General features: G+C 39.6%; 4 protein-coding genes across 5 annotated transcripts; 1 reads left to right on the forward strand and 3 right to left on the reverse strand.

Moving 5' to 3' along the window:
- Nucleotides 1-5762: 5762 nt before the first annotated feature.
- LOC308308289 (gamma-crystallin M3-like) lies at nt 5763-6588 on the forward strand (the record flags this gene model as incomplete). Its single annotated transcript, XM_080753673.1, has 3 exons — nt 5763-5777; nt 5913-6152; nt 6310-6588. 3 exons carry the CDS (start codon nt 5763-5765, stop codon nt 6586-6588), a joined length of 534 nt encoding a protein of 177 aa, XP_080609799.1.
- Nucleotides 6589-10460: 3872 nt separating this feature from the next.
- LOC308308288 (gamma-crystallin M1-like) lies at nt 10461-11386 on the reverse strand (the record flags this gene model as incomplete). Of its 2 annotated transcripts, XM_080753672.1 has the most annotated exons (3): nt 10461-10748; nt 10968-11219; nt 11378-11386. In XM_080753672.1, the coding sequence occupies 3 exons, from the start codon at nt 11384-11386 to the stop codon at nt 10461-10463; spliced, it is 549 nt and encodes a 182-aa protein (XP_080609798.1). The 2 variants fall into 2 exon arrangements, with proteins under 2 accessions (XP_080609798.1, XP_080609797.1); XM_080753671.1 differs by lacking the exon at nt 11378-11386 and having other exon boundaries at nt 10968-11234.
- Nucleotides 11387-14286: 2900 nt separating this feature from the next.
- On the reverse strand, nt 14287-15022 carry LOC308308292 (gamma-crystallin M2-like; the record flags this gene model as incomplete). The annotated part of the gene is made up of 2 exons (XM_080753676.1): nt 14287-14559; nt 14774-15022. The coding sequence occupies 2 exons, from the start codon at nt 15020-15022 to the stop codon at nt 14287-14289; spliced, it is 522 nt and encodes a 173-aa protein (XP_080609802.1).
- A 2844-nt stretch (nt 15023-17866) lies between these two features.
- LOC308308163 (gamma-crystallin M2-like) lies at nt 17867-19104 on the reverse strand (the record flags this gene model as incomplete). The annotated part of the gene is made up of 3 exons (XM_080753528.1): nt 17867-18136; nt 18652-18894; nt 19090-19104. 3 exons carry the CDS (start codon nt 19102-19104, stop codon nt 17867-17869), a joined length of 528 nt encoding a protein of 175 aa, XP_080609654.1.
- Nucleotides 19105-19617: the final 513 nt, after the last annotated feature.

A 19617-nucleotide genomic window follows, 5' to 3' on the forward strand; every position in this document is an offset into this window, starting at 1 on the left:
TGGATGCTTTTTTATGTCTCTGTGTGGCATTTGATGTCACACATTTCTGTGTGATGTGGATTGAGCTTAGCAAAGTTTAGTTTGAAGAAAAAGCACCAGCGAATTGAGCTTGCGGCAACCAGAGCTAACCAGAGCCAAGTCTGCAGCTAAGTGAGCTAACTAGTTAGCATACTGAATATGCCAGTGATGGGGGCTCTGGAGCGTTACATAGTCACGCAGTCATATATTATGAATAAAAACAGAATACCATTTTGTAAAGTGACGTAACAGGGAATTACCGGTATGCAATTTATGTGAAACGTAATTTGTTTGCTGCGGTCGCATAAATAACACACTGGCTATGGACATCTGACTTAAGGATAGTATTGGATGCTGGTACCAGACTCCCAGCTAGGCACCAGAACAGCAGAGTGGAATCGTACGCACTATCATCATTATCCCCAAGAACTCATTTGTGTCTCCAAATGACCGGGAGCTGTGTGGGCCCACTACAGCCACGGATGACCCGATAAACGTTTTTATACTCGGTTGTCGTGTGTTGCTGAATATACAGTGAATTCATGTTTTAAAATAGGCTAACTGGCCAAGCCAGACACATATAGTGTCTCATAGAACATATTAAAGCCCTAATCAATCAGTGACCACAAGAACAACCCGATTTCATATTTCCTATGATTTTAAATATATTTTGCATAGTTTTTATAGCTTGAGGGAAAGTGCTAGCCTGTGCTAACAAATGCCTTGGTAGCCTACTGAAGTCGGGTGCGTAGCGTTGTTCCGTCAAAGCTACTCTGACAGCATTGGTCCAACTCTCCTCATTACTAACCCTATCTCTAACCTTAACTGCACGTGTAGCCACGTGGTTGGAGTAATGAGACATTGACTGAAGCTAGCCCGTTAGCATTTTATTATTGTCTTTTCTTTTATCAGTACAGTTATTTAAATTACAATTCAACATTTTTTGTAGGAAACCAGACGAATCTGCCAGTGCAAAAAATAAATTGGATTAGGCTATATTGGATCATTCAGTAAATCCATCTGGGATGTGTAACTTGTGTCAGTACAGTAGCTGCATGGCATATTCAGGAAGTCTGGGTACAGAGGCTAGCCATTTTAATATTTGACGTGTTTATTATTTTATCAGTACAGTTATTTATGACAATGCTATGTTTTGTAGTCATGGGTCGGGTCAGGGACTGCCCATAAGTCCGACATGTCATTACTCCGACTATTGGCTACGCATACGGTTAGGGTTAAGGATAGGGTTAGGGCTGACGCATACTCCACTTTTAGAGCCAAATTTAAAGCGGTTTGGTTCGTCACAACATCTCGGCAGCACCGAACAGCCGACTTAATGGCGGTATCCGCAAAAAAGACCAGGGTGGGACAGAGAGAGAGAGAGAGAGAGAGAGAGAGAGAGAGAGTGTGTGTGTGTGTGTGTGTGTGTGTGTGTGTGTGTGTGTGTGTGTGTGTGTGTGAGTGTGAGTGTGAGTGTGAGAGAGAGAGAGAGAGAGAGAGAGAGAGAGAGAGAGAGCGCTTCTATTACCTCAGGCAGACACAGGTCACCATTGTAGATGACTGACGTCTCTGTTGAGAGATGCAGAGGGTGCAGGCAGGTCATCTAGGGAGATGGCTGGCAAGGGCTCTGGCTTGGGGCTCTGGCCAGGATGCTGGGCAGCATGGGTTCCGGTGGCGTAGGGGACAATGGCGACCACACCATCTCCTGGCAGGCAGACAGTTCCCCTCAAAAAGGAAGCACAGAATCAAGACAGGCAGGAACTGGAGATGCAGGCTGGGTGCTAGCATGCTGGTCACTAGTCAATTGAAGGCTAGCAAGCTGAGAGCTAGCTGGCTGGTGAGCAGCTGTCCGGGTGGTCTCCCCGAGCCAGGCTGGTGCCCAGATATGATTATTGTCTCCACCAGCCGAAGGCTGAGGGAGAGTATGTTTTCCCCTCCGTCCGTGTGTCCGTCCGTCCGTGCGTCCGTCCGTCCGTGCGTGCGTGCGTGCGTCCGTGAGTCCTCGCAGTTTGTGAGCGCCAAATCTCAGTCGCCGTTGGCCCGGGCGCTGCCAAAGTGAGCACACACATTCCCTGGATGCCAATCTAGAACCTCTGCCCTAAATTTTTCAAATGGGCCTTTTCTAGCGCCAACTAGTGGCCGATGTTTGCTAAACACATTTCTGTGCACTACTCTTACAGATTTTGTCCAAAAATCCTACAAATCGGTAGGCAATATCTCGACAGTCATGTGATCGACACGGATCTGTCCGATTTTGCATATTCCATCCTGATTGGCTAAGATTGGCTTCCAAAGTTTGTGGGATTGAGCCGTTTTGATCAAAATGCCTCAAATCACAAACGCAAAGTGCAATTATCATGAAATCGCGCACACACGTTCCCACTAGGCCGAGGAAGAAATGCCACTTTTTATCAACCTCATGGTGGCACTATAACAGCCCGATTTGTGGTTTTACCTATAACTCCACCGATCAGTTTCAAACTTTGTAAGCACACTCCCTAGAGGCTAAGGATAAACCTTTGCCCTGCATTTTTCACATCAGCCTTTTATAGCGCCACCTTTGGGCCGACTTATGTAAAACACATTTTTGGATATTACTCCTTGAGATTTTATCCAAAAATCATGCAAATCGGTACACAGTATCTCTATAGTCATGTGATCAAGTCCGATCCGTCTGATATTTCACATTCCATCCTGATTGGCTAATATTAGCTTCCAAAGTTTGCAGGATTGCTCCGTTTTTGAACAAAATGCCTCAAATCATCAACGCAGCTTGCGATTACCGTGACATTTGCCACACATATTCCCACTAGGTCAAGGAACAAATGCTACCTTTTTAACATTGTCCTGTTATAGCGCCACCAGCAGGTAGACTTTAGCAAAACACATTTTTGGAACACAATGCTTGAAATCATGCATGCAGCGTCCGATTGCCATGAAAGATCTAAGGTGAAGAACATATGCCACCCTTTTTACATTGGCCTATTATACAGTAGCACCACCAGGACGCACGGCCTGGTGGAGACCTGTGCTCGGAAGAGCACTGCTTCTAGTTGGGCATGAATTGTCAGGATATACAGGAAGCTTCATACAGCTGTGAAAAACTAAGTACATATTGAATCTTAAAGCTTTACATACAGTACACTATATTGTGCACTTATCCTACCATACTTTAACTATTGTGTGGAAGTATGGGGAAACACTTATAAGAACTCTCTAAAAAGGATATGCATGCTACAAAAAAGAGCAATAAAGATAGTGCACAATGTTGGGTATCTTGATCATACAAATTCATTGTTTTTACAGTCACAGATTTTAAAATGTATGGACCTGGTCACATTTAGATCTATGCAGATGGTGTATAAAGCTCGGAACACTTTACTTCCAAGAAACCTACAAAAAATGTTTAAAGATAAAGAAGAGGGAAGGGAATGTATGACCTAAGAAAGAAAGAAGATTTAGAGCAACCTTTTGCACGCACTGTACAAAGAAATATGTGCATTTCAGTCTGTGGTGTTCATTTGTGGAACGAACTGCAGGAGGAGATAAGACAAAGCTCTAGTATGACACAATTTAAATATAAATACAAAAAAAGTATTTTTAATAGGTACAGAAATGAGGAGGTAATTCGAAATAGTTATGGAAAGGATACTGAAGTTACGGTATGTGAAGTTCAAATGTGTGTGTTCATCTATTAGTTTTTTTGTTTTAAGATGTATATATATTTCTCACAAGATTTGTTTTAACACTGTATAAAATTGATATGAAGGGGTAGGATATTATAAGCATCAGCTTCTTCCTACTCCCTTTCGAACACATTTATGATTTATTGTTTGAGATGATGGGAATTGTTTTTATATTATATTTTTCCTATTGTTTTTATTGTGATTTTGTATTGTATGATGTTCGAAATAAATAAAAAGAAAGAGAGAAAGAAAGAAAATACAAAAGCAAGTCCGCATAGCCTACTGGGTCTTCTGCTGGTTAGCATCAGGGCTAGTGGGTTTCCTAATAGTGTGAGGAGCTGGCTGGGAAACATGGGGTGAGCTGGTCTCAACAAAGATATTAAGCCTCACACGGACAATATCCAGGCGGGGGGGGGAAATGGCTCACCCATGGCTTCTCCTTGAACCACTGCTGCTGTATCTCCTTCTGGAGTCCAGCAGGTTAGGGGGAGAAGACATGAAACGAGCCACCACATGTTCAAACGCCACCACTTTGCTGTTAAAAAGCTGTAGCCCTGCTGGGTTCATGTTTATGGCCAGTTCATACCGTGCAGAGTGAATTGAACCCAGATGCCCATACTGTATTACTACCATGCCCATACTGTATTATGGGTACAATGGGTATTGCGCAACCTGCATTCCAAATGGCCATCATACTAGTACTGTATGTGCCTAATTGCAGGATTCAAAGTCTAATTTGTGGTTATAGATGGTGTCTGAATAGGCTACAGTATGTGTGACACCTCAGGTAGGCCAGTGTGTTGGTTGTGTTCATAACGTTAATAAAAGTGTAAACAATAGAACTTAAAATAAGAGGTAAGCTAATTACATTTATGAGTCTGTTTGATTTAGGTGTGCAAAAGAGCAAGTGCTGAGACTATAGTATAGTCAATGCTTGCGAACTGGTGCACATACATTAATGCACATTGATTCATTGATTTGATTGACCCTATGAAAAGGGTCCAGTACTTCCTAGATTAACATCTTATTGATGCTCTAGGTGGCTGGTGACAACATCCAGCTAAGATGGCAGACATTTATCCCATGATGAGAAATACTACTGCAGATACAACTGCTGAGCATGCATTAATGTTAGGCACTGTTAGTATGGTTATGATTAGGCATGGGTTTGGTGAGGGTAGGTTAAGTCAAGAATCTGGGGCGGGCATTGGATGCATGCAGTGGGTGCATTTAATATCTCCCATGAATGACGACATAATTTCATTGTGTTTTCATTGTAATTTCGAGTGTTTTATATTTATGACTCATTGATTTGGAGCATATTGATGTACATTCTGCTACAGCTCTGCAGTTTGAAATATACATACATAATGTCAAAACTGCAGATGGCAGAAGAATGTGCACTAATGTGAAAACATGTCCTTCTTACAAGCCTTGTAAAAGGTACTGAAAATGTGCCTTTTCACCCAAGGTTATACTCGACTGTAAGTTCTACCTCATAATGTCAGGATCAATACAATTGAGCTTCAATCCAAAAATGCATGTTTATCCTGTGAAAACGGCAATTACTTTGAACTTTTCACTAATTTAATTGACACACATTAACTGACAACGCAAGCATTACATGAACATCTAATAAAAGTTGACACATGGGTCTGTTTTCATGAGTGCACAATGCACTGTTCTGTACCTGTTACGAACTCCTTAAAAACATTATATAGTAAACAAATGTGCAGACTGCATATTTTCTCATAGTGTGAACTACAATATGATACTTCAATATTGGAAAGAATATTAGGAATTAAACCATATCAGAGTGTGTTATTCAACAAGGACAATACAAAGCTGGGCCTCTTCACACAATTGCACACCGCCGCAAATCACAGCGTGTTGAAGGCCACTTTGAATTGCACGGGGGCCTCTGTTCCATGTTGCTCTGTCAGGAATTTAAACAATAGGGTCATGTATTCTTTGGGTGTGTGGTCAGGTATAAAAGAGAGAGGGGACATCGAGGTAACTGTGCAATCCTTTTTTTGTACAATAGGGTAGTCGACAGCCATGACCATGGGAAAGGTGTGTGAAACTTTTGTTTTGGCTATCATGTACGATTTACCGTAACATGGTTTTAAAGGAATGTCCATTGTGAAAGATATATTTGTAATTATGTGAGACCAGCAGCATTCATAAAAGCTTGTTCTTTTTTTCCAGATCATCTTCTACGAGGACAGGAACTTCCAGGGTCGTTCCTATGAGACCAGCAATGACTGTGCTGACATGACCTCCTACCTGAGCAAGTGCCACTCCTGCAGGGTGGAGAGCGGCTGCTTCATGGTGTACGACCGTTCCAACTACCAGGGAAACCAGTACTTTGTTAGGAGGGGAGATTATGCCGACTACCAGCGTATGGGAATGAGTGATTGCCTCAGGTCCTGCCGCATGATCCCCATGGTAGTTATTCTTTTACTTGTTTGCGCCGGCACCTAAGCTTCACCCATACAACTATTTAACTGAAAAGGTCCAATATCTACAAATATAGATTTATAGTGACAACAGCTTCTTAGGTTTAGTTGATAATTTTTGTCTCTACACACTTGTCCATCAACAGCACAGAGGTCAGTTCAGGATGAGGATCTACGAGAGGGAGAACTTCGGTGGACAGATGCACGAGCTGATGGATGACTGTGACAACATGCAGGACCGCTTCCAGATGAACAACTGCATGTCCTGCAACGTGATGGACGGCCACTGGCTGATGTACGAGCAGCCCCAGTTCAGAGGCAGGATGTCCTACATGAGGCCTGGAGAGTACAGGAACTTCAGTCAGATGGGAATGAGCGGCATGAAGTTCATGAGCATGAGGCGCATCATGGATTCCTGTTATTAGTGCAACAGTGTAAAAGGGTTTAAATAAAAGTTAACGTTCTTCTAAATGGCTTCCTGGATTACTTACTGCATCTCAAATTATATAATTTCACATCTAACAGCACCCAATACTCAATGCAATTATATTATGGTGGGAATTTTCTATGGGTGTTGCTGTTGCAATTGCTGTAAGTAAAACAGAGCGATCATCCAGCATACAGGCGTGAGTAGTTTACTGGCTCACTACAATTTACACCGTGGATGGCAGCAGCATCACAGCTTTAAACTCTATTTCACGTCATAAGAAGGTTTTCAACTCTTCAGGGCAATTAAAACCTGATGAATCTGTAAATTATAAAATTCCATTCCTACACATTGTTCTTCTATACCAAACATGACAAATATACAGTATGTATGTATAATGCATATACTGTACTAATATACAGTATATTAATACTGTAAATACAGTATGGGGCTAGAGTAATATCACAGGAAAGTCACATGGGGAAGAAACTAGCCAAATTATGGTTAATTTGACTATGACAATGCCTATAAAAAGGCAAATGTAAATATTCAATAGCCCACTCAGGTATACCGGTACATGTATTGTCTTATGACCAGTTTGTTCCACGTCTTCATTTACAGTCAGATAAACAGTTACATTTACTTCCCATATTTAATTTGACAATTATTATATTGTAGACTAATTAAATATGGTATGGATAAAAAATAAAGAGCATTTATTAGATTTTTAAAATAAATGTCTGCATAATGGGTGCTCTCACCATAAATGTATACTAATAACTCCAATGTATCATGGGTTTAGCCATGGAAATTGTGTACATAAGGAGTTAACTTTAAACCTTGAGGCTATTGTTAGTTATAAAATGGTGATTCACAATGCTGACAATGAAAACAAAATGTCTTTTGTAATTTGCTACACGCTATCTTTTCAAAAAGGCTGACAAGTCATTTTAACTAACAGCAATGTTTGTATTTCAGGAGCATATAAAAGAGCTACGCTTGCCAATCAGAATTTACAATGGGAAAAGGAAGGAATGTTTTTTTTTTTCTGGATAAATCTTTTGTTTTCTAGAATTTGGTAAAGGGTTCGCTTGAGAGAACAATACACGTCAAAGTCATGCTAAGCAAACAATCGATAAGCATCCTCTATATGACTAATTACATTTGGATCATCTTTGAAGACAATTCGTTCCACTACAGGTGTAGACATGGCCATCCTGCATATCATTTCAACCACTGCGATTCAATATGAGGGGAAAGAGGGAGCTGAATGATATACTCTAAAAGCACCCCAACTTCAACTGATACCATTTCTTCCTGAACCAAGGGTGATTACGCAGATTACAAGAGATGGAAGGTTTCCCTTTCTTTGGTGGAATGGACATACCGGTAATAGTGTGTGAATTTGGTAGCAATACTGGTATCAATACTGCAATGTAGAAATACTCAGTTTCAAGTAAAAGTCTGGAATTCAAAATGTATTTGAATAAAAGTACAAAAGTACAAAAGTACAAAGTACAGTATGTCCCATTTCACAAGTTTTCACATGTATAAACTGTATAAAAATCTTTTGAAAATAGCAGATCTACAAGCTCACAATGCGACGCATTTTGAGTTTGTAGATCAGCTAACTCCAAAACAACGGTCACAGTCAGTGTAATCCAAAGTCTCTTGTAAACAGCTGTATTTTGGCCCGATCAAAAATACAGCTAAAGAAGAAGAATATTTACTTTTTAATCGGCTTCTGGGCTAAATCATATCACACAAATTATGCACACCCCTGTGGCTGTGCGTGTGTGTATTGAGCTCCCATACCAGTGAAAGGTGCAATGTTCAGAAACATTTACAGTATGTGTGGTGAGTATGTGATTGTGAAGTGAGATTTCTCCAATTTGGCACTGTAAAATGTAACCATATGTTTATCAATGATAGAATATTACCTTCTTACATATGGTTTCCATAGCAATCATGAGCTGACCTATTCACATATTTGTTTGGTGAAAGGTCGAAGTTCAGAGAAATGTGATGAGTTGTGGTGAGTCTTCAGTCCACGGCGGAAGCTAGGGAGTGAGTCTGTAGTTCTAAGTGCGACAGGGAGTTTATTCCACAGTTTGGGGGTCAGGAGGGCGAACTGTCTTAGCCTTGTAAACCAGTCTCTCCTGCAGGTGGAGGAGACCTGGTATTTAGCGAGGGTTCTGTCAGCATCCCTGTGTTAGCTTATCTGAGTGAACGGGTGGGGTTGTAGGGGTTGATCAGGCTTTGGAGGTATGAAGGTGCCATACCTTTGGCTGCCTTGAAGGCCAGCATCAGTGTTTTGTATTCTGTGTGAGCCGCAACCGGGAGCCAACGGAGGGACCGGAGAAGGCTAATTGAAGACCAGTCGTGCGGTGGCATTTTGGATCAGTTGGAAAGGCTTAAGTGCACATGCCAGTGAGGGGAGAGTTACAGTAGTCAAGTTTTGATATGACTGGTGTCTGGATGTGGAGCTGGGCTGACTCCTGGGTGAGGAAGGGTCTGATTTTACGGATGTTATAAAGTGTGAACCGACAGGACCGGGTGACTGAAGCAATGTGTGCCTTGAATGACCAGCTGGTCCCCCTTCAGAGTAGAAGACCTGAGAAATTTGCTCTATAGGCCTACTACATTTTCTCACCAACTCTCTTTCTACCCTCTAGAATATGAAGCAGCCAGTGACTGGGAGCCTTGGGGCCAGCCATGATGCCACTGTTGCCACACTGAAGCTCCAACCTCTGACCCCCTTTCACCTCGCTGACTGCTTGCCCCTGCCCTACAGCCTACCCCTGCAATGGAGCACAATCCCTTCACCTGCCATATGAGCCCTCCACTCTGCTCCGACTCCATACACATACATTACCTTAATTTTCAATAAACACGCCTACAGGCTTCACTCTGCCTTTGTGTCGGGTCTCAGTGTACTATTAGCCTTGTGGCTTCCCTAACTCTGCCACACATGTTTAACACAAGTGTCACCAATGATACTGATTAAGGTTGCATTCATTTAAAAACAGTCAGGGAGTAACCCTTCGGTAAATTTACAAAAATATTTTTTTTGGCTTGAGAATGCGACAAAAAACAAAAAATATTATTGAACTCAAGTCTCCATGCCGTGAGTAATCAATAGAAGAAAGGTTATTTTGGGGGTGAACTATTCCTTTAATACAAAATATACACACACTAATTCCAGATAACATTAGCTAATATTACCATTGAAGTAGTCTTGCATAGCAGGGGATTGTTGCCAACAATTACCACATTTGCACTTCTGTTTCCAGGATGCTATATTCCGTTTGCTAAATAAATGGAATGCAGGTAATAACTTTTCTTGCTTTTTTGGACGATAGGCCTGAGATACGTTCCGTAAATGTGTAGGACATGCAGGTGTGTTTTGACTGAGATCAATTAAAGTTATTGGTAGAGCAACTTCAGAATTCCTTAGCCAACCTACCGGTATACCTACGCTTACTCCACTTCTTCAGGTCTATCCCTCCCCTACTTTACACTTACAGTACCTAAATGCCATTGCTTTACTATTTGTTGATTTCAGTGTTGGTGGTTTAGGTATTTAATCTAACCTACTATTACAGTCATTCTTGTACTCAAGTCACAATGGATAATAGCAGCAGATATCAATAAGATCTGGAAATTAACCATAGGCCTAAACCCCTTTCTTAATCTTTTTGTGTGAATACATGCATTGAGTGCATGCATGAGTTGTGTTCAGAGAATTAATTGTTTGAGCTATTGCAATCAAGGTCTAAGGACAAAACACCCAAAAAATAAATAAAGCATTAACGCAGTAACGAATGTTATGAATTAAATTATGATTTATTTACTTTCATAAACTACAGTCTAGCACATATCGGTGATGCGCCTCATGCTCATGAACTTCATGTTGCTCATTCCACTTCCCATGTACATCTCCCTGAAGCTCCTGTACTCTCCGGGCCTCATGTACGACATCCTGCCTCTGAACTGGGGCTGCTCGTACATCAGCCAGTGGCCGTCCATCACGTGGCAGGACTGACAGTCGTTCATGCGGTAACGGTCCATGATGTTGTCACAGTCATCCATCATCTCGTTCATCTGACCACCAAAGTTCTCCCTCTCGTAGATCCTCATCCTGAACTGACCTCTGTGCTGTAATGCAATACAAGGACGTTATGACTAACAAGCATTGCTACACTATCATTTACAGTACAGGTTGTGTGTTTCAAGATGTTTTTGATTCAGGAAAATGGAAATAAAACACTTTAATATGTTTCACATCAAATCTTAGATTAACTAAATTCCTGGTTTAACATGGTAATCTTTACTGTACTATAGTTAGAATGACATGGTAATCATCAATTTTCTTACCTGGGGGATCATTCTGCAGGACCTGAAGTTATCGAAAGTCAGTCCCATGCTCATCATGCGCTGCATGTCATTGTACTCTCCCCTCCTCATGAAGAACTGCTGGCCCATGAAGTTTGGCCTCTCATAGACCATGAAGCAGCCGCTCTCCACCCTGAGGGAGTGACACCTGCTCAGGTAGGAGGACATGTCAGAGCAGTCGCTCATGCACTCATAGGAACGACCCTGGAAGTTCCTGTCCTCGTAGAAGACGATCTGAAATGGAGACATAATGGTTATAGTTGTGAAAGTAAGTTTAGTAGCCTGATTTCCAGCAATTATAATGACATACATCCAATTGGTGTAGCTAAAAATAGTTTTCTCTAATTGTTTTGGTTTTTAATATTTGAAAATGTAAATGTAGACTCCTTTACCTTGCCCATGATGGTGGTTTAGGTGGTTGCACAGTGGATGGATCAACTTGCTCTGCCAACTCCATGATTCTGAGTCCATTTTATACAAAACCCAGGGGGCATGTTGTGTTGTTATTCAAATGCACAAAGCTGATGAATTAGCAGTATGACTTTTGCTGAACGGTGCCTATAAATGTGTAACAATAGATGTCCATCCATACATTTCTGGCAGCAATGACTCCATTGTCTATTATAAGCATAAGCATTGTGTGTCACCTACTATGAGTGAGAACATTCTCTCTACAGTAGTACATAGAGTTTGTTTGCTGTGTGATTTGGAGGAAATTGAAAATGAGGTTCATTTCTTGTTTTATTGTCCATTGTATGATGAATTAAGACATAGATTATTTAGTAAAATGTCATCTATTTGTGTTAACCTTTTTTGGTTGGATGATTATGAAAGACTTGAACTATGTTTCAGTAAAGGTATTTTCTTTTTGGCAGATTATGTGTGTAAAGCTTGGGAAAAAAGACAAAGTGTATTGTATGCTTGAAGGACAGTTTGAAGAACAGTCTTTTTGTTTTATTTGTATACCTGTATGGTACCAATGAAATGATTTATATGTATGTGTCCTGTAAGTCCATGTGGGCTGGGCACCTTTTTGGTGCACGACACGAAAATAAATAAATCTATCTATCTATCTATCTAGTACAGTACAGTACAGTACAGTACAGTACAGTACAGTACAGTATGTGGTATGAGATCATACATTAAAATAGTAGGTATTCTGCCCTAGCTATTGATTATACTACTGTATTTTACCAATCAAATTCATGTAAATCCCAAGAATCTTCTTTCCAAAGATGTTTTGTGATTTTATGATAACTTCATTTTACTGAATAGTCTATATATAAATTCATTGCCAGTGGGTCCCTCATGACAGGAAATATTATGAGAAGTAGATAGGCTGGGACTTTCTGAATGGGTTTCACTTTTTATGTAAGTAAAGAATTGCTATATAAAAAGTAATTATGGATATCATGCTTCCTCATAAGATGTTTGTGGGGTGAGCAATATTTAAAATAAACCCCCATTTGCATGTATAAGTAAATATATGCCTACTCCAACATAAATACCATGAACATGCAGCATTTGTGATTACGTAAAGTAGGGTGTGAGATAAGGTCATAATTATAACCTTTAGGCTTGAAAATAAAAATGTTCTTATATTCATTTAGCAACAAGTACAGGTATGCACTGTAGAGACAATGAAAAGAAGAAGATCGTTGACAATATTAATGTTGGCAGTTAAATTATCTTTCACCATGGTGGGAAGAAACATTCACGTTTTGGCACTCTGTGCCTCGTTATGAGCTATAGTAAATAGTATAAATGCTATTTTTGAAGTATAAAATAATGGTTGAAGTGGTTAAAATCTAAAGTGGCACAGATGCTTTCCAGGTCCAATCACAGTTGATCTGCACAATTGATCTGCTGACATTCGTGCAAATCTTTGAATATAAATATATTTTTAATGCAAATGTAACGGAGGTGATCCGAATCTCCCCACCCGGGTTCGTACCCGGGTCTCCCACATGAATGTCCAATATCTTAACCACTAGACCAAAGAGACATCCCTTTAGTCTGAGGGAGATACTAGACTTTTGACGCTGGGCTGCGACTCTCTCCGTCACACTCACCCCCCTTTGACCTCCTCCTACAGGGAAGCCCGAATCCAGGTCACGGCACCAATGTAACGGAGGTGATCCGAACCTCCCCACCCGGGTTCGTAACGGGTCTCCCACGCAAAAAACTCTCCGTCACACGAACATTTGTAACTCAAAATTTCTTTCTCAGGGTCCCTGGAACAAAATATTTTGAGATGGGGGTCCGCGATCAAATACATATAATTCTGGGGGTCCTTTACATGAAAAGGTTTGAGTGCCACTGATATAGTACATATGTTTAGCTCAGCTTCAGCTCTTTGTGGGTTATGGCTTCTTGAACATATAGGATCAATCATTGCAGATAATAGCTTGGTCTGCACCTGTCCACAGTCTCATTTACTCTATAACCTCTTATGCTTTGTTAACCACATTTTAAATTACCACAAGGGCTGTTGCCGGAAGGTGAAGATGATAACATGATGATGAAATGAATAATCAAAGAACCGGAGTCAACTAGCCTACTTCTAATGGTGGTGGGGTTCTTCTGTCAGTCTAATTTGTGTAAAATTGATATTTGCCATTACTGATTACATTCATTATAGTGGTTTCTTATTTCAGTTTATATTTAGTGCAACATCACCCCAACAGGTCTCAACAAATCATACAATGTGCCTGCAGCCCTGCACGTACGATCAAACAATGAATATGCTTTATTCAATGACTGATAAGACTATGGTGCATGAAACTCCTTGTCCACACACTATGGGCCCACATGTAGCCATTGGCCCTTCTCACCGCTTTATGACAGTCCTGCCCATCAATGTTACCATAGTGTCAAGATACTGTGCTAGAATATTTTATGTTCAATTGAGGGTTAATTGGTTAAGCTCCTGTGATAGACTGGAATCCTGCTCAATAGGTGTTGAGCTACTTTTTCTGTGAACCATCTTGACTTTGAGGCTTAATTACTTCACCATTACAGACACAACTTCTTATGTCATTTTTAAAATGTGTTAAAGGTCACAAAGTAAAGTCTTGGCAAATATGTTGATTTGTTTTCTATATTTTCCCCAATTCATAAGAACCCCACTAAATGTATGCAGCCTATCATTAATGTTGTACTCTTGATCCACAAGAGAGAGATGAGAGGCAAGGAGACAATCTTAGGCAAGCAAAGAAAACAAATCCCAAAGGCTGGTTAAAAATTCAACATCTTTAATAAACTAAAGGGTAGGTATTTACAGCAGCTATTAGCAAAATGGCTAAAATTCAGTGACCCTTCTAAAGGAGCCAACAATGGCACAGGTGGCACACCATTCACGGTATCTTCTGTACTCCCCGGTCCTCAGTAAGTACTGTCTTCCTCGGTAGTTGGGGTATTCATAGAAGATCCAGTAGCCATTCATAACGTTACAGGAGTAGACGTGGCGATGGTGGAAACGGTCAGACACACAGGGACAGTCATCCATGAACTCCATCATGTGACCACTGAAGTCGGCCTTCTCATAGATACGCATCCTATATGAACCACGATACTGTGGAACCAATAGAGAAAAAGACAATCACAATGTAAAGAATAACACATCAATTCCAGCACAAATGAGAACTACTCTAAATTCTGTACAATATGTGCAATGTGTATCTATATTATATTCATTTTTTTTTTAATGAAATCCAGATTGTGAGGCAATAGTTTCTCTGGTCATGCTTAGGTTATGTATGTTGTGACATCAAATGATGGGTGCTTACCATTGGAATCATGCGGCATGAACGAATACAACTACTGAAGCCCATCCATCTCTGGTAGTCAGCGTACTCCCCCCTTCTCATGAAGTACTGATGGCCCATGTAGTTGGGACGTTCGTAGATCATGAAGCAGCCGTTCTCCACCCGGATGGAGTTACAACGGCTGAAGTATGAGTGAAGGTCTGTGCAGTCATTGCCGCACTCATAACTCCGACCCTGGAAGTTCCTGTCCTCGTAAAAGATAATCTGCATGTTGGAAATAAAAGTCAAGAGCAACAGCTTAAAATATTGTATTTAGTAATTGAAACATGTACTTCAGACAATTGGGAGAAAATAATAAAGTTCTATATCATAGGCTAAATAAACCAATACAGAGAACAGATTGGTCAGGATAGTGACACAGCTTACAGTTGATTTTGACAGAGAGGAAAATAAGCCCTACTTACCTTGCCCATGATCTCCACTGGAGAGACTCCACATGTTTTCAGTGGTTTTTATACTCTACCTCTTGACAAACAAAGTATTGTTATTCAAATGCTCGCATAGTTATAATTGAAGGCTACTAGCACATGTTTACCTTTTTGTTACAGCACAACATTGAGCCAGAAATATGGATTTGTATTTGAAAAAAAAGGGATAAATAATTTACTGGTTTGGTGTTTTGACATGCATGGACAAAGGAAAAGACTAGTATGGTATCCACACATCCAATGGACAATGGCTACAGAACAATATGGAACAGCCCTTTTGCATTAAATATGTTCCGTAACTGAACAGGAAGCCATTCACTCTCCCTAGTGGTCTGCATTGGCAGCCCTCATGTATGCAAATAAACAGACATAATTATTAAGCTATATATACTCAACAGATTGTTTTTAATTAGTCATAATTTGTATTGTATGTGCCAATGAACTGTGCCAAATATTTTATTTGAATTTATGTCTACTTTTTCTTTCATTTTGACCATCTTTTCAACTTAGCTTCCCTACACTCAGATGTTTCAAATCTGATGTGTTAATGGACTACAATTCCCATGCTCTACCACAGCCATATGTTATTGTTTGAATCATACTTGATTTATACCACATGGAAAACATCTCACTGTTGTTGTTTTTTATTTCTGATATGTATTCCATTGGAGTTTACTCGATTGGAGCTGTAACATATAGTTAGTTTAACGGTTAATGTAAGATTAACACTGAATTGAACTGTTCACAGTCAAAGATCTATACATATTTCCTGGAATCTACTGGCTACGTTGTACCCTACTGTTGAACCTGTGTTACATAACTCTTTGGATGAACAGAAGTTGTATTTTGTACATTTAGAAATTGTGATTGTGATGGCAGAACACAGAAGAGTTTCCCTCTAGATGGGGCCTTTTATAAACAAGTAATGTACTCTAACTTGAGGGGGTAATTTTATGGTAATGTTTAATTATTCCATCACTTCAAGGACCCTAAGCAATAGTAAGTAAGTCGGTTCATTTATACCATACTAGATATCGTGTAAGCCATAACAACTCAGTAGGCCTATGTTATTTTGGACCGCAACATAACTGTATATGCCATAAGATATAATGTATATACGTATATACCATATTAAGTCAGTACATTAATATGGACCATAACAGATAGTTTATACGAGTGGTTCTCAAACCTGTTAATTTCAAGGACCTCAGTAACCCAGAGAGTATACAAATGGAACCAAATGGATCCTTACGGGCTTATTTGGTTCCATTTGTATGCTCTCAGCTTGACAGACCTGAAAGGGTCCCTTTAGAATCCCCTTAAGGGGTTGTTCCCTATAGACCCCGCTTTGAGAACCACTGGTAAATGTTATAGTACTGTGTGTGTGTGTGTGTGTGTGTGTGTGTGTGTGTGTGTGTGTGTATATATATATATATATATATATATATATATATATATATTTATATATATATATATATATATATATATATATATATATATATATATATATATATTAAGGCTGGGACTTTAACTGATTAATTGCGATTAATTAATTACAGAAAATTAATGCGATTAAAAAAATTAACACATTTTAATCGCACTTCGTTTTTGCACCGATCATAGCGATGCACCAACCAAGAAGAGACAACAAACACAAAGGGAGAAGTAGCCGATCAGAGTGCATTGCTTGGCCCAGTGGATGCGAAATTTAAAAAATTTAAAAAACTCACTTGTTGATTCCCTCGTACTACAAAATGTGTTTTATTTGGAAAAAACTTCTTCTCAGGTCAAATATCGAAGTGCGATTAAAATGCGATTAATTGCGATGAATTAATCACAGAGCCTGTAATTAATTAGATTAAAAATTTTAATCGCATCCCAGCCCTAATATATATATATATATATATATATATATATATTTATATATGCCAACTGTACTGTATATTTAGATTATCTATTTCAATTCAAAAGCATCTCTTTTTTATTCATTCCTTTTTAGAGACATTTTGAGTGATCAAATGGAAAATATAAATTAAACATTGTCAAAAAATCAAGACATTTGCAGTTATTTATATCATATAATACATTAGTGTATATTAATTGTTATTACTTGTAAACTACATAGTATGCATATTATATGTAGTACATTATGTTGTGCAGTATTTTAAAGAAGTTTTCTGGTTATATGTTTCTTTCCTATTTAAGATCAGTATGTGACTGTGATATACACCTCAAATTGACAGCACATTCTACTGACTGCACAAGTAAATTATACAGCTCTGGGGTGTTTTCTGTATTAAGTGAGGGATTCAACTATAATTATATTATAAGCTACCAATTATGTTCTTGATATTATTTAAATAATGGTAATTTAAATGTGGTTTAAATATTATGTATAATATACCATATTTGAATAATCAATATCTTACTGGCATATAACATGTTTAGAGTGGTTTTAGTAGAAGTTTAAATTAAATAGTGCCGAATAGTCTGTTTCTTCTGCCTCACACATACAGCACACAGAACACTCTACAAAATATCAACTAGGCCATAGAATGAGACTGAGAAAACCAGAAGTTTATGTTTTGTTTGGTCAATGTTTATTGAAGACAGAGAGGCAAATTATTTAGTAGTCAGTGATCCTTCTCACGGAGCCAACTCTGGGGCTAACACCACCCCAATCACTGTATCTCCTGTACTCTCCGGGTCTCAGGTAGTACGGCCTGCCCTTGTAGTTGGGCTGGTCATACATCAGCCAGTGGCCGTCCATCACATTACAGCTGATGTCTGACGTACGGAGGCGTTCCTGGACATTAGGGCAGTCGTCAACCAACTCAAGCATCTGTCCAGCCAGGTCAGCGTGGTCGTATAGCCTCAGCCTGTAGGAGCCTCGATGCTGGCACAGAATTGCAGACTAACAGTTACTAACATGAAAGGTTGAATGGTATTCAAAGCTATTCTGCTTTCTTTTCAGAAGTACTGGGAAGAGGTAAAGTGTTATAAACTCATTCCAAACTGAGTTCTATATTTGATTAACCAAATATGTATAAAAGGCAATATGCATTTATTGGGTAGACCAATACAATATAAACATTTCAGTGACTCTTTCTCGTCCTGGAAATAATTTATGATCATTGGAGGATTACATGAATACCGTCTGGGCATTATGGCTGGTGAGCAAAGAATTGTAGTATTATGCAGTTTAATTTGTTTCGGATGGCTCTGGATAAATTCATAAAATGTATAGTCACATTAACAGATGTATTTATCATTAGTAGTATTTTGTAGAATGATATAATGTGCTGTTACATAAAAAGAAAAGATATTTCCATGTACCAGGGGCTATGTTAGGCCAATGCGCCACATTCCGGCAAGTGACATAATCAGTCCAGTTATGTCTTTGTCACCTACCAGGGGAATCAAACGACAAGATTTGATGCAGTCATTGATGCCAATCATGCGCTGATTATCAGCGTACTCTCCCCTCCTCAGGTAGTGTTGGCTTCCTGTGTAGTTGACCCTCTCATAGACCATGAAGCAGCCGCTCTCGACCCGAATGGAGTTACACCTATTGAAGTAGGAGTGCAGGTCGGCACTGTCACTGCTGCACTCATGAGAGCGCCCCTGGAAGTTCCTGTCTTCATAGAAAATGATCTGTAACACACACACACACACGTGCACTCTAATGTTCAATCAATCGTATGCATTATAATTCATAAAGCCACTGTGTTGTAGATGAAAGACACAAAGCTCCCAGTGTGGAACACCAAAGGACCTTTTTCTTTTTTTTGTAAAGTCGAACATGTATTTATAAAAGAGGGTAAAATGAGAAATGGAATTATTCTTTACCTTCCCGATGGTCATGATGGCATCAGGCTGTATTACTGCTCAGTGCTGTCCCTCGGCCAAGCCACTGTCCTTTATAAAAAAGAAATAAAAGGGCAGCTGTGTGATTGCACAGCATAAAGTATTGTCATTCAAATATAACCCTCCTAGTGATGATGGATCAGGGGTGGGGGTCTGTGGGTGCAAAAATCTGTTTATGTATAGATGGCCCTTACTGCGCAATGATTTATTGTTCATTCCCTAGGTTCGTCACAATTCTCCTCGAAAACACTGTAGCACACTGGACTGATACAGTACAGTTCACACTCCACAGTCTCACCAAATATATGGCAGATATTTAATAGGGACTGTACAGTGATATGTCAGTAAGATAATACAAGATATAATAACATTTTACTGTTTGGACGGTATGGGCCAACAACATATAGAATAATAAAATCTTCAGTATCATTTGATTTCATGAAAGTTAACAGTAGGATGAGTTTTAATTTAATTGATTGACATTGGGTGACTTTTACTATGATGCGTATA

The sequence above is a fragment of the Nannobrachium achirus genome (assembly GCF_963921795.1).
Source record: "Nannobrachium achirus genome assembly, chromosome: 22".
In the NCBI taxonomy this organism is placed as follows: Eukaryota; Metazoa; Chordata; class Actinopteri; order Myctophiformes; family Myctophidae; genus Nannobrachium; species Nannobrachium achirus.